The sequence below is a fragment of the Rhincodon typus genome, chromosome 17, assembly GCF_021869965.1.
Source record: "Rhincodon typus isolate 14 chromosome 17, sRhiTyp1.1, whole genome shotgun sequence".
In the NCBI taxonomy this organism is placed as follows: Eukaryota; Metazoa; Chordata; class Chondrichthyes; order Orectolobiformes; family Rhincodontidae; genus Rhincodon; species Rhincodon typus.
Window position 1 is genome coordinate 60,122,614 of NC_063348.1, and position 15,763 is coordinate 60,138,376.

The window sequence follows — 15,763 nt, forward strand, 5'->3', positions numbered from 1 at the left end:
TCCCTATTTATTTCAGAATCCCCTTCCCCTCCCCCATTTCGGTCTAGACCCGAAAACGTCAGCTTTCCTGCTCCTCTGATGCTGCTTGGCCTGCTGTGTTCGTCCAGCTCTACACCTTGTTATCTCAGATTCTCCAGCATCGGTAGTTCCTACTATCTCTATAGATTTAGTGTTTTGCGAAGAAGCAAATATGATGCAAAGCAAACATTTTCAGCCACCAAGTGGTTTTGGTCTGGAGTGCACTGCTTGGAAATGTGGAGGAGGCAGGTTCAATTGAAGGATTCAGAAAACAATGTTCAGGGGTAAGGCTGATGCACATGTGAAGTCACATGCATGATACAATTCACCACAAACTGTATGAAAGGATGGCATTACTCCCTTTGCCAGCCCCATGACAGACAGAATCAAATTGTTCCTCATTGGAGGATATCAATTGGCCACTGTGCCTGAGCCAACTTTCTGAGCTATGCAATTAGTCCTAGAAGCCTGGTATTTCCCACAGCTCAATAATTTGTGCCTACCATCCAGGTATTTCTGCAATTCTATTTAAGAAGTAAGTATGGAATCTGCTTCCTCCACTCTGGTCAGTCATGTATTCGAGTTCAGAACAGCTCACTGTATCAAAGGCAAGTGCTCCCAATTTCCTTTTGGGTCTTTAGCAATTGTCCGAAATTTGTGTCTCTTGGATACTAACATTCTGCGAATAGGAATCTTTACTATTCTTAACTATCTAGTTACTCCAGCAAATCTCTTACCTCAGGCCAAACAGAAAGGAAATGAAGGGTTGCAAATCAGTCTGATATTGTCTTGAGAGTACAGAACAGGAGGAAGCTAGTTTTCCCCTTCAGCCAAGGTTTGTAACTATGTGTGACATAACTCCAGTTACCTGTCAGAACTCCATATCCCTAAATATCTTTGGCAAACAAAAACCTTTTAATCTCAGATTTAAAATCAGCCATTGAGCCAACATCAATTGCCATTTATAGATAAAAGTTAAAAACTTTACCATCCTTTGTGTTGAAACTCTTCATGCCTGGCTCCAATTTTACATGATGGTCTCTGATCCTAGACTCCTCCAGCTGCAGAAACAGCTTCTCATTGGGCTATCAGCTTTCCTTAATGCCTGGAGAATTTTGACCAAATCACCTTGTAACCTTCTAACTTCTAAGGATACAAGCCAAGTTTGGGTAATCTCTCTTCATAAATCAACCATCTGGTAAAGTTAAACTGTACTCACTCCAACATCAATATTTCTTTCCCCAACACGTGGTGTTCACAACTGTTTAGAGATTCTGTCTAATCCTCACAGCATCTTGATTTGGAATGATCTCACTGTTTCTGGTCTAGGGGAATGTTCCTGGATAACCCTCTCCAGCAGCATTGTGAGTGTCCCTGCAGCCCAAGGACTGTAGCAGTTCAAGAAGGTGATACCTTCTGAAAGATGAAGAAGGGATAGTAAATGTTGTTTTCATCAATGACACCCATGCCTCATGAATGAAAGATGATCTGAGTCTGTTCTGACTTTGCTATGTCTATCCAGGGTGTCATGGTTTTCAAGTTGTGTACAGTATATGTGCAGGCTCACAGAAGGTTTCAAAGTAATGTTGATTCACTCAGAGGGATAAATGAAATGTGATACTGAATTTCCATGACCCCTCCATTCCTCACTAAAATGTCAGGGGGTGGTGAGGTAAGAGATGGGGAATGCCCAGCGAAGGGGACAATGATTGTCCTCCCAACAGCCGTTTTAAGGTCAGTTGGCCATTAGTAGACCATAGAACATAGAACAGCACAGCACAGGAACAGACCCTTTGGCCAACGATGTTGTGTTGAAAATGACACCAAATTAAACGAATCCCTTCTGCCTGCCCTTGGTCCATATCCCTCCATTCCTTGTGATTAAAGCATTTAAAAAACCCCTATTGTGTCTGCCTCCACCACCACCCTTGGCAGCACATTCCAGACTCCTGCCCTCACATCTCCTTTGAACTTTCCCCATCTCACCCTAAATGCTAGCCCCCTATCATTAGACATTTCAACTCTGGGAAAGAGATTCTGACTGTCGACCCTATCTATGTCTCTCAATTTTATAAACTTCTATCAGGTCTCCCCTCAGCCTCCATTTCTCTAGAGAAAATAACCCGAGTTTTTCTAGCCTCTCTTTGTAGCTCATACCCTCTAATCCAGGCAGCATCCTGGTAAACCTCTTTTGCACCCTCTCCAAAGCCTCTACATCCTTCCTGTAATGTGGTGACCAGAACTGAGTGCAGCCTGACCAAAGTCTTATAAAGCTGCAACATGACATCCTGACTCTTGTACTCAATTCCTCGACCGATAAAGGCAAGCATTCTTTACCACCCTATTTACTTGCATGGCCACTTTCAGGGAACGATGGACTTGAACCTCATTGTACATCAATGTTGTTCAGGGTTCAGGCCATCAACTTTATACATTTCCTTAGCATTTGATCTCCCAAAGTGCAGCACCTTTCACTTGGTCAGACAAGCATGGGAATTCCTAGAAGCATGGCACTCCATGAAGAAAGCCATCAACAAACACATAGAGCTCGACCCCATATACACTCCACTGCGAAGGAAAACCAGAAGTGAGGTAATCCAACTCAATGGACTCCAGAGTTTAAATACCAGGCAGGAAAACACAACAGTGCTGCATCGGAGGCTGCACCGATAATGTTATCCAGCAAGGTAATGAAATGTCTGCGAACGAACGAACCAGCTCGGCGAGCGAACCAACCACAACATCCACAACCCGAGCTACAAATCTACTCTACAACTTTACAGATTAAACTCCATCTGCCATTCCTCCGCCCATATCTGAAACTGATCTATATCCCGCTGTAACCTTTGACAACCTTCTACACTACCCACAACTCCACCGATCTTTGTGTCATCTGCAAACATACTAAATCACCTGTCTACATTTTCATCCAAATCATTTATATATATCACAAACAGCAGAGGTCCCAATATGAATCCCTGAGGAACACCATTACTCACAGAGCTCCTGCCTGAAAAATATTCCTCCACCATTACCCTCTGTTTTCTATGGACAAGCCAATTCTGAATCCACATGGCCAAGTCACCTTGCATCCCATGCATCTGAATCTTCTGAATGAGCCTACCACAAGGGACCTTGTCGAAAGCCTTACTAAAATCCACGTAGACAACATCAACTGCTCCATCCTCAACAATCACCTTTGTCACATCCTCGAAAAATGCAATCAAGTTTGTAAGACATGACCTGGCCTGCACAAAGCCATGCTGACTGTTCCTAATTAGGCCATGCTTTTCTGAATGCACGTAAATCCTAAGAATTCTCTCCAGTAGCTTCCCAACTACTTATATGAGATTCACTGGTCCACAATTTCCTGGATTATCCCAGTTTCCCTTGTGGAAGCTACTCGCCAGTTCTCCACAAGGGAAATTGGGATAATCCACAACCTCTCTAGTGGCTAGCAAGGATATAAAGATCTTGGTCAAGGCCCCAGCAATTTCCTCTCTTGCCTCTTTCAGTAACCTTGGGTAGATACCATTGGGCCCTGGGGAGTTATCCACCTTAATGCCCTTCAAGAGATCCAACACCACTTCTTTCTTGATCTCAAATGCCCTGGCATATTAGCATGCTCCACACAAATCTCACTATCCTCCATATCCTTCTCCTGGGTGAATACCAATCAAAGTACTCATTTACGATCTCACCCACATCCTCTGCCTCTAAGCACAAGTTCCCTCCTTTATCCTCATTTACCTTCCTTTACCTTCTTCCTAGTTAGCCTTTTTTTTAAAATTGTATCAACAGAATACCTTCGGATTTTCTTTAACCCCATTTGCCAAGGTCATTTAATGGCCCCTTCTTGCTCTCCCAATTCCCTGCTTGAGATCTTTCTACAGAATCGCTACAGTGTGGAAAAAGGCCATTCAGCCCAACAAGTCCACACCAACTCTCCAAAGGCCATCCCACCCTGACTCACACCCCTACCCTATCCCTCTAACCCTGCATTTCCCATGGCTAATCCACCTAACCTACACACCCCTGAACACTATGGGCAATTTAGCATGGCTAATCCACCTAACCTACACATCCCTGAACACTATGGGGCAATTCTCCATGGCTAATCCACCTAACCTACACATCCCTGAACACTACGGGCAATTTAGCATGGCCAATCCACCTAACCTACACAGCTTTGGACTGTGGGAGGAAACCGGCGCACCCGGAGGAAACCCACGCAGACACGGGGAGAACGTGCAAACTCCACACAGACAGTCGCCCAAGGGTGGGAGTGAACCTGGGTCCCTGGTGCTGTGAGACAGCAGTGCCAAACACTGAGCCACCGTGCTGCTTGTTTCCTGCTTTCCTTATATTCCTAACAGGCCCTGTCTGATTTTAGCTTCCTAAACTTCTTTTTCCCTTTTGATTAAATTGACAACCTGCCTCATTACCCAAAAGGTCCAATACCTTTCCCTCCTTATCCTTCCTCCTAACTGGAACATGCTGGTCCTGAATGGCAGGAAGACCGGAGGCTGTACTGAGGATGTTACCAAGCGTGATAATGAAATGTCTGCGAAACAAGAAACCAGCTCGGCGAGCCAACCAACCTCAACATCCACAACCTGAGCTACAAATCTACTCCAAAACCTTAGAAGTCCTGAACTCTCCCCAGGGGGTCTTTAAACAGTTCCCACATGTTTAATGTGGACTTGCCTGGTAACAGCTCCTCCCAATTAACACTCCCTAGCTCCTGCCTAATACTGACGTAGTTTGCCCTCCCGCAGTTTATTACTTTCCCACAAGGTCCTGACTCATCCTAGTTAATAGCTATATTAAAACTTAAGGAGTTGTAATCACTGTTACCAAAATGCTCTCCCACTGAAAGGACAGTCACCTGGCCAGGCTCATTAGCCAATACAAGGTCCAGTATGGGCTCTCCAATCTTTGGGATCCACAAAGCCTTGTTTTAAGCCTCCAGTACATTGGGACAGCAGTGTGCAGTGTTAGATCATCACTAGGGTCAGGCTTTAATGTCCAGCAGACAAAGGCCTGGTGGTTTGGGTGGTGTGGGTGGGGATAGGGGAAATTAAGAGAGAGGGTTCATTAATAACTTAAGGAAGCACTGCCTCCTCCCCACATTGATGAGCCTAGAGTATCCACTCCCCCTGCTGGCCCACCACCAGCTGATTTAGGGAACCCTTGGCATATGGTCTGGGCTGCTGTTGCCACTGGTTACTTCACAGTAGTGGTTGGATGGAGCGCCCTCAATGGCGAGGTTGGCATCAGACCACCTGCCTGGCTCATCGGCATTGATATTACTGCATCAAGGGCAGGGTTAGGCAGCTATTGCCCTCCTTCAGACCCCTTGGAAGGTGAGTGTAAAATTCATCACCATAACTGAGATACCTGGACCAATGGGACTGTGGCTCTACATTGCCTGATGATGTCTCCCCTGCTAGTGTTCGGGATTAGGGCCTCTGCATGGCCACTAATTGCTTTGGTTTACTTGAGGGGAAATGGTGACAGTGTTAGTCCTGGTACACAGTCAATAACCAACCTGTACAGATTCACTCACTGGATGTAAAGTGACCAAAAACAGCAGAACTTTCTGCTGAACAATATGGTCAGTCTCACAGTAAAACCACAGGAAGCATCATGAAGGAAGCAATGAACACCAAACGACACGAAAAAGCAAACGATCCCCCTTTCAAACATCACAGCAATCAATGGCAGGGAACTGCATCTCTGGAAGCACATCATTCTCTTCAGTATATCATTTATAATACTTCTTGGTTAACTAAATGATTGAGCACACCACATTACCGAGATTCTTGAATGAAATACAAGTCTTCTTGAACCGATTCTCGTTTGATACCATGTTGACATTTCAAACGTGATAAACAAATGCAGGGGCTGGCTACACAGCCTAGCTTGGCATCACACAAGTGTATACCTGGGGCTGCAACCCAAGCCAGTTTTAATGCAATCCATTTCTTGTACAACATCCCTTATTCTTAGTGTGGACATATAGTGTGTCATGTGAACTAGGGGCCAATTGCTCCAGTATTTAGTGTGGGTTTACAGAACGGTTTCTTTCCCAAGCCGTATTGGAAGGTGTGTGACTGTCTGATGTCACGGCTCCAAGTACGATTAGGAAGAGGAGTTTATGGCCATCCTGCTGAAGACCTTCATTAGCAAGGCAGCTTGTGAGCAGTGATCAGGTTTGAAACTGATGGGGAATGTGGGGGTGAGCAAGGATTCACTTTCTAATGACCATAACCATCAGAAACATTTACACTCCAGCCTGTGATTACACTCAATATCTCACCTCCACGGCCAGGGCTGTAGGTTTGTTTGTGCCCCTGAACATGGTGCAGTAGGTTTGGATACCAGACTAATTAATGGAATTTTAACTTTTTGATTACAAAATAACTTTTTTGAAGAAAGTGTAATAGACAGCAGTGTAGAACAAGCCAGCTTACCTCTATCCACTGGTCACAGCCAAAGTATAATAGGGAGAGAGCAGAAAGGAGAGAGATGGAAGATAGTCAGAAGACAGCTCAATTGGCCAATCTACCAGATTTCAATCTGGGACATATTTGATAACCCATTTGCCAGCTTAGTATCCTATTTAGAGTTTTACACTGGACAGTACAACAAGGGGCAGCGAGCAGGTCTCACCCAGGGCAATGCATGCAGCACCTGAGGGTTTTATCTCTGACTGTAACTGAGCACACAGCACAGACCCTCCATTGGCACCGACAGACCAGAGCATGCAATTTCAATGTTGTTTTCTTACCGAGATCTTCAAGTTCTGAGGTCATAGACTTGGAGCGCAGCGTTAACGCAGTGGTTGGTGCTCGCTTTGGAGGCGGTGGGGCTTGTTTGTGAAATTAAAGAAAAAAGATAAAATAAAGAAATAATCTTGGAATTAGTTTCCTTCCAAAACACATGTCTGAGTCAGCAAGTGGTTGCTCCTACAAGTGCCTAATATCTACATTCTTGTCTCATCAAAGAGTTCAGCTATTTCAGATAATTACCACTGCGCTCATCCTTTTTCTAGAGTAAAGCTGTTGATGATTTTATTCTTGCTATTCACACCTATTCAACCCCAGTTTGTTCCCTTACCATCTCCATTTTCCGGCCACCATCAGCCCTTTTGTTAATTAAGCTCATGTGCTTTCTACCCCATCTCACACATCTCCCTTATACTGTTCCCTCACTGCTTTCTTTTTCATGCCTTTTGGTTTGCTGAAAATCAGACACAGCTTTCGATGACAGCAGGAAATTGCCCAGAAATGTATCTTCAGTTTCTCTGCCCACAGAGGCTGCTGAATATGCTGGGGCTAACTGCAGCGAGCCATGGTCTTCTTTTAGCAGCTCAGCAATGCTGTCTTGCCAATTTAATAATCTGTGGGGAAAGGCTACCCACCACATCCCCTTCCTGTTGACCAATTTCATTTCATACTGATGATGTGGGTTGGGGGTGGTCTGGAGGGGGTGGGGTGTGGTATGTGGTGGGGGTGGGAGCTGGGGATGGGGGCCAGGGTAAGGGGAGCTGACATTTTTACCTGTGACCCATTCTCATCACACATCTGCTCTGTTGAATTCAAATGTAGGATAATCCAGTTAAGATTGCCAAAGTTGGCTCCTGGTTAACTAGAGGTACCTAACTAACTGCAGGATGGGAGACCCCTCACCATCTACTGTTGCAGTTCCATGAAGGTGGTTTATACACATCCTCAAGGTCAATCTGTGAAGGGCACGAAATGTCTGCTTTAGGAGCAATCCGTGCATCATGAGAATGGTTTAACCAACACCATGAGGTGATTGCACTGAAGCCAAAACTCTGATGGCAGGGTGGATGCTGAGAGGGCATCACCCCTGGTGGGTTGGCAGTGACTGAGGGGAATCCAGATCTGCCATATGAGGCTGAAATAAGGAGAGATATTTTCTGAAGGTCATTAGCCTATAGAATAAGAATTAGAAACACGAGTAGGCCATTCAGCCCCTCAAGCCTCCTCCATTTAATATGATTATGGCTGATCTCATCTCAGTCTCAACTCCACCTTCCTGCCTGCTCTCCATAACCCTTCAACTCATTACTCATTAAAAACCTGCTTATCTCCTCAAATTTACTCAATGTCCTGCCATCGCACTCTGGAGGAGTGAATTCCTCAGAGTCACTACACTTTGAGAGAAGTAACTCCTCCTCATCGGTTTTAAATCTACTGCCCATCACCCTAAAACTATGACCCCTCATTCTGGGTAGTAGTGAAGACTGGGCCTTTGAGAATATTCAAGGCTGTGTTAGATCAATTTTGATGGTAAAGTGATTGAAGGAGTCAGCAGTTGACAGAACTTATCAAATGATAGAGAGATTGGAGGGGCTGAATGGCCTCCTCCTGTTCCTGTAATTGCTAAGACCACTGTGGCTGAATATGAAACAATGGGTCTAAATAACAACTACCAGGTCATTACAGTAAGCCTTCAGAAAGGTCTACACAAGAAAACATACACACAATAGAAATAGGCATTCCTTGTGAATTCAGTTCTCGCAATATTGTTTTAAAGGTTACTGAAATAATTTGTGATCAATTAACCTCTCTGAAGGTGGTTTAATCTGAGGGTTGCTACACCTTTGTAAGGATCAGACTGCAAAATAAAAGTAACATAAGCTTCAAGGAAAATTTAGACTTCTGCATTGTTGAAATTGAAGACTACAGGAAAGGAAAAAAAAACTTGAATGACTACAGTCTGTGCCAGTGCTCATTGAGCCCGACTACAAGCCAATGTAAGGCAAGCGAATATTTAATCTAAATCAGCATTTTAAAATTCTCTTCGGAAGATGATTAAACTCCAGCCAACTTTCCAAGACAGAAACTGCTGGTGATTCCTCCCTCAAAATACACAGCCGTTTGATTTCAGTTCACTAAGGGGGTGTGGGGCGGGGTGGGGAGGGGGTCATTCAGAATGGCATAGGACACTGTCCTTTCAAAACCGTCTTGAACGTTCTCCAAATGAAAATGTGCACAGTTTTCACAGCCTCTCTGATGTTGCTTAGCAACAATAAGCTGGTCGTTTCATTTCTAAGCACCTGCCCACACAGACCTGTGAACTGTACAATAATGATTTCCTTTAATAGAGAAAGGAGCACAAATGATTTCAAGGTTTCAAAAACTGTGTTCAATTGGCTGTGTGTAAAAATCACACAGAGAACATTTCAGAGGCTTTGCAAAGGAAATCATTGGAGCAGTTACCAAGTTATTTCTGGGCGAGATGCATTCATTTCAAGCTTTGAATTCAATTGGTTGCACGGTTTTATGACTCCATAATTTCTATGGAGGCTTCAACTCCCTCCGTAGCCTTGCTTCTCCGCACCCTGGCAACTGTCTGTGTGGAGCTTGCACATTCTCCCCGTGTCTGCGTGGGTTTCCTCCGGGTGCTCCAGTTTCCTCCCACAGCCCAAAGATGTGCAGCTTAGGTGGACTGGCCATGTTAAATTACCCACAGTGCCTAGGGATGTGTAGGTTAGGTGCATTAGCATGGGAAATGCAGGATTGTTGGGATAGAGTAGGGTAAGATGCTCTCTGTGGAATCAGTGTGGACTCGTTGGACTGAATGGCCTGTTCCCACACTGTAGGGACTCTATTCTATTCTGTTCTATTCATCTCCAATACTAATCCCCTCCCTCCCCGTCCAGCTGTGTAATGCTCAATAATCTCTCTGCTCCTTTATGCTGGCCTCTTCTGCATTGTCACTAGCTGTTGCTCCACCCTTGGTGGGTGTATTATCAGCTGACAGGTCCCAATAGCTCTGTGGTTTTCTCCCTTAGCCTGTCCGCTTCTATCCTCTCTGAAATTCACTACATAAAATCTACACCTTTGTGAGGTTGTTGACGTGCTCACCAAGCTGGCTTGTTCCTGTTCAGACATTTTGTCACCATGCTCGGTGACATCATCAGTGAAGCCTCCGATGAAGCGATGTTATTCTACTCCGCTTGGAATCTATACTGTCCGGTCTGTTATGGTGAGTAGTCTAATTTCTGGTTTTGTTCTGTATGGGTTTGTTGATTGCATTACGGGTGGAGAACCATGTCTCTAGGAATTCCTGTGCGCGTCTATGTTTGGCTTGGGCTACTATGGTTACTTTGTCCCACTTAAGCTGATGGCCTTCATTGTCTGAGTGTACTGATATTAGAGAGAGTTTGTCGTGCCGTTTTGCTGCTAGTTGATGTCCATGCATTCTGATGGCTAGTTTCCTTCCTGTCTGTCCGATGTAATGTTTGTGGCAGTCGTTGCATGGTATTTTGTAAACCACGTTGGTTCTGCATGTTGTGGGAATGGGGTCTTTAATCCTTGTGAGTGTTTGTCATAGAGTGGCTGTGGGCTTGTGGGCCACCATGATTCCTAGTGGTCTTAGGAATCTCGTTGTCAGTTCTGATATGTTCTTGATGTATGGCAGTATGGCAGTATGGCCAGTATGTTAGGGCATACTGTGTCCTCTTGTTGTTGTCTATTTATTAGGTATCTGCGGATGAAGTTGCAGGAATATCTGTTTATAGTGAGGATTTTGTACAGGTGCTCTTCCTCTTTCCTGCATAATTCTGGAGTGTTGCAGTGTGACCGAGTGTCCTAGCCCATTTAAATAGTGTCCTAATGGAGCTTTGTTTGTGGGCGTTGGGGTGGTTGCTGTGGAAGTTGAGGATTTGATCTGTATGGGTAAATTTTCTGTACATTGAGGTTTGGAACTCCTTGTTGGTTCTCTTCTAGTTTGTTGCGTTTAATGATAACAAATGTGTCATCTACGTACCAGATCCATAGTTTAGGTTGAATGCGGGGGAGGGTGGTGTGTGCTAGTCTTTGCATGACAGCTTCTGCAATGAGTCCTAAGATGGGTGATCCCATTGGTGTACAGTTGATCTGTTTGTATACTTGACCATTAAAAATGAAGGGTGTAGTGAGGCAGAGGTCTAGTAGTTTAAGTATGTTGTCATTGTTGATTGAGTTGCTGGTCTGTGTTGCTGTTTCCTCCAGTAATGCTGCCACTGTTTCTTTGGTTAGTGGGATGTTGATTGATGTGAATAAAACTGTGACATCAAAGGATACCATAATCTTGTCATCACTGATTTTTATGTTCTTGAGGGTATCGAGGAAATTTTGGGTTGAGTGGATGGAATGTGGTGATCTGTCAACGAGGTGTTCCAAACTCTGTTTTAGGTCCTTGGTACGTAGACGACACATTTGTCATTATTAAACACAACAATTTAGAAGAGACCCACCACCTCATCAGCAGCGTATTCGCAGGGATTAAATTCACAAAGGGAAATAGAAAACACCAATCAACTTCTGTTTCTGGATGTTAAAGTTGAGCATATGACCAACAAGGAGTTCCAAACCTCTGTATACAGAAAACTAACCCACACAGATCAAATCCTCAACTTCCACAGCAACCACCCCAACGCCCACAAAACTGCATTAGAACACTAATGCCAATAGTTTAACTGGGGCAAGGTAACCATAGTAGTCCAAGCCAAACATAGACACGCACGGGAATTCCCAGAGGCATGGTTCTCTACCCGCAATGTAATCAACAAACATATAAAATTGGACCCCATATACAAACCCATACAGATCAAAAACAGAAATGACAGTACTCGCCATAATGGGCCAGACAGTATAAATTCCAAGCGGAGTATAACATCGCTTCATCGGAGGCTTCACTGATGACCTCACCTAACATGGTGACGAAATGACTGAACGAGAACAAGCCAGCTCGGTGAGCAAGTCAACAACCCCACCCACAACCCGAGCTACAGATCTTCACCAAAACTTTAAAAAATCTACAGCTTTGTTGAAATGCTCACTCATGTGTCCACACAGCACTTTGTGCGACGAGACCTCAAGTGTTAAACGAAAACAGAAATTGCTGGAAAAGCTCAGCAGGTCTGGCAGCATCTGTGGAGAGAAATCAGAGTTAATGTTTTGGGTCCAATGATCCTTCCTCAGAACTGATGGTAATATGTTGGTTTATATTGGAAACATTGGAAAATGTTGGTTTATATGCAGAAGATAGGGTTGGGTGGTAAGGAGTAAATGATAGGTGAGGATAGAGCCCAAAGAGAGACAACAGCTGGACAGAAAAAGGAGTTGTTATAGGTCAGCCTGGGAGAATGAATGGCCGCTAATGGGGACTGTCAGTGGCTAAGAAGGGAAGAGTGTCATGGTAGACCATATGATAACAAGGCCTGGTGTGTTGGGATTGGGGTAAGGGCATGGGAGAAGGTGCCTCAAGCCCTAAAATCATTAAACTTTATATGGAGGTCAGAAGGCTATCGAGTTCCCAAGCAGAAAATAAGGAGTTGCACTCATATTTGTCTCCTACCGACAACTCTTTGTCCAGTATATCAATGTTATTGTTGGAGCTGCTTTTCTCTCTCTTGTTCGGAATTGGAAACATTTATCAACTTCACTTCCAATTTCCACTTCACTGTCACCTTCACCAGGTCCATCTCTGACTCCTCCCCTCCCTTCCTCGCTATCTGTTTCCATTTCTGGGGATAGATTGGCCACCAATATCCACTACAAATGCATCAACTCCCAGTTACCTTGATGATACATCCTCACACCCTACTTCCTGTAAAGACTCTATTTCATTCTTCCAGTTCCTCTGTTTCCATCGCATCTGTTCCAATGATGCCAACTTCAACAAGGGGGCCTCTGAAATGTCCACCTTCTTCCTCTACTGAGGGCTCCCCAGCACCATTGTTGACAGGGCCCTTAGCCGGGTCTAACCCATCTCTGACACTTCAGCCCTCACCCCCCTTCCTCCCCTCCAACAACAGCAATGGGGACCCCTTGTCCTCACCTACCATCTCACCAGCATCCACATCCAGAAGTTACCTGACAAAGGAGCAGCACTCCAAAAGCTTAACACCAGCATTTCTACAGCCTCTACACTGGGGAAACGAAACATAGACTGGGTGACTGCTTCGTAGGATACGTACGTTCTACCTGCAATAAAGTCCCTGAGCTTCCTGTCGCTTGCCACTTTAACACATTCCATGGCCAATCTCTCTGTCTCAGGCTTGCTGCAGTGTCACAGCGAAGCTCAGCGCAAGTTGCAAGAACAGCACCTCATCTTCCACTTGGGAACTATAAAGTCTTCTGGAATCAATATCCAGTTAAACAATTTTAGGGCTTGAGGCACCTTCTCCCATGTCCTTACCCCAACCCCCACACACCAGGACTTGTTATCACTTGGTCTGCCATTACACACTAACCATTGTTAGCCACTAGCAGTCCCCATTAGCATTAATTCATTCTCCCAGGCTGACCTATAACCACTCTTTTGTCTGTCCAACTGTTCCTCTCTCTCCTTGGGCTCTATCCTCACCTATCGTTTACTCCTTATCCCCTCGCCCCTCCCTATCTTCTGCATAAAGACCAAAATTTCCCTAGCTACTATCAGTTCTGAGGAAGGGTCACCAAACCTGAAAAACTAACTCAGATTTCTCTGATATAACAAGGTGTAGAGCTGGATGAACACAGCAGGTCAGGCAGCATCAGAGGAGCAGGAAAGCTGACATTTCGGGTCTGGACCCTCCTTCAGAGCTCCTCTGATGCTGCTTGACCCGCTGTGTTCATCCAGCTCTACACCTTATTATCTCAGATTCTCCGGCATCGGCAGTTCCTACTAGTTCCCACTATCTCTGATTTCTCTTCACAGATTCCGCCAGACCTGCTGAGCTTTTCCAACAACTTCTGTTTTTGTTTCTGATTTCCAGCATCCGCAGTTCTTTTGTTGTGTTTAATTCAGTCCTCAAATGTTGTCTGATTACTGTCTTTGTGAAGGAGATTTGGCGAACTTGCTACCTTAAAAGTTGTTATTTCTATTTTCAGATATAAATTACTGGGCTGATACTATGCCCTCTGCATCCTGAGAATGTGGGACTTTCTAAGAGATAGTTGAGGCCAGTAAGAGAGATATTTTGAGGGGGGAGGGTGTGCTAGATCAGTGCAACAGGGAGAAAGGAATCTGTCAGCAGGATTGATTTAGATAGCTGAGAGGAGAATACAAATGCTAGCATTGACCAATTAGGCTGAATGGTTTGTTTTGGTGCTGTAAGTTCGAAATAAGCTGCTAATTCATACCAATGGGACGCTGTTCAACAAGAATGAGCCAGAGAGCTGGAGAAAGAAAGCAGTACCTTTCTTTCGGGCTGTGTCCTCTGGATCGAGATTCCTGCTCACTGTCACAACCTTTAACACCAAATGGTTTCCTCCCTGGCGGATCATGTTCACCACTTGTCTGTGACCAACCTTGACAACGTTTTCATTGTTGACCTGCAAGAAATTTGAAATGAGTACATTTAGTAACAATAACCAACAAAGACACAGTTCCACATGGCCCTGCATTGCTTCAAAGGGTCAGGAAGGGGCCAATCAGCTCCTTGAGATTGTTCTGCCATTCATTGAGGTTCTAGTTGCTCTGTAGCTTCCTGGTCTTTGTTCTGTAACCCTTTAACATCCTGAACTAACAAAAACCAATCAGGTTACTACGTCCTGATGCAATACTGTTGTTACTCTTCACCTCCCTCTCCCACTTATTCCAAGTTTACACCTGCCTAAAGCTGCTACAGCTTGAACCGTTTCTAGTTTGGATGAACAGACAGTGACCCGAAACATTAACTTTTCCTTTCTTCATTGAAGCTATCTGATTCAGTGACCCAGTTCAAAAGGTTAAAGCCTCCAAGTCACAGTCACTGCAGTATCACCAGGAGTGTTCTTCTGGAAGAACCAGGCTATTCCTCCTGGAATGAATATTTAAAAATAAGGGCAATCATTTCAATAGTGAAAGGAATACAGGAGCATGTAGGAAGCTGAGACGGGAAAACTAACTGGAAACCACCTTTTAAACTCCATTAATGTAGGTTAAAACCAAACAATGAGTGTCAGTGCTAAACCTTGAGACAGCAGCAAAATGGAACATCTTCTGAACGATGACTTGCTTTTGTGAGCAAGTAACACTGCAGGCTTAGCAATGGAAAGGAAAGAAGAGGCAGCAAGTACAACGAAGAATGTTACAGTCTACCCAGCACCATAAAACTCCACAGAAAATATCCAATTCCTCCATCACCGATGCTCAGTACCAGCAGTGTGTACTATCTACAAGATGCACTGCAGAAATTCACTAAAGATCCTCATACAGCACCTTCCAAACCCCCTTTGATTTAAAAGCTCAAGGGCAGAAAATATGTGGGGACACCAGCACTTTCAATTTCCCTCCAAGCCACTTGCCATCCTGACTTGGAAATATATCCCTGTTCTTTCACTGTCACCGAATCAAAACTCTGGAATTCACTCCGTAAGGGCATTGTGGGTCTACCTGCAGCGGTTCAAGAAGGCAGCTCACCCCCACCTTCTTAAGGGCAGCTAGGGACGGGCAATAAATACTGTCCTGGCCAACAATGCCCATGCCCCACGAATGAATGCAGAAAATCCCAAACAAACAGAGCTGGGCAGAATGAACAATAATGGACACCATGACCCCATCAAATGCCATGTGATGTACATACATGGTGTGCATGTGTATACACAAATGTATATCCATGTATATGTGCACGTGTGTGAGAGATGGAGTGTGCACGTGTGAGAGAGAGATAGAGAGTGTGTGTGCGTAAGATAGACTGTGTGTGTGTGAGAGAAAGAGGTAGTGTGTGCGTATGAGAGAGAGATAGAGAGTGTGTGCG

The 15,763-nt window shown here is 44.6% G+C and overlaps 1 protein-coding gene across 4 annotated transcripts in view; it reads right to left on the reverse strand.

Moving 5' to 3' along the window:
• LOC109915618 (SH3 and multiple ankyrin repeat domains protein 2-like) overlaps positions 1-14,362 on the reverse strand; it is a 60,518-nt gene extending 46,156 nt beyond the window's left edge. For 2 of the 4 annotated variants that reach the window (XM_048607152.1, XM_048607151.1), the window contains exons 1-2: positions 14,222-14,362; positions 6,812-6,892 (exon numbers count right to left, since the gene is read on the reverse strand). In XM_048607152.1, coding sequence (XP_048463109.1) covers positions 6,812-6,892; positions 14,222-14,309 — 169 coding nt within the window. In that variant the 5' untranslated portion in view covers positions 14,310-14,362. The remainder of the gene's footprint in view (positions 1-6,811; positions 6,893-14,221) is intronic. The other 2 variants (XM_048607154.1, XM_048607153.1) reach the window with 1 other exon arrangement.
• Between the last annotated feature and the right edge of the window lie 1,401 nt (positions 14,363-15,763).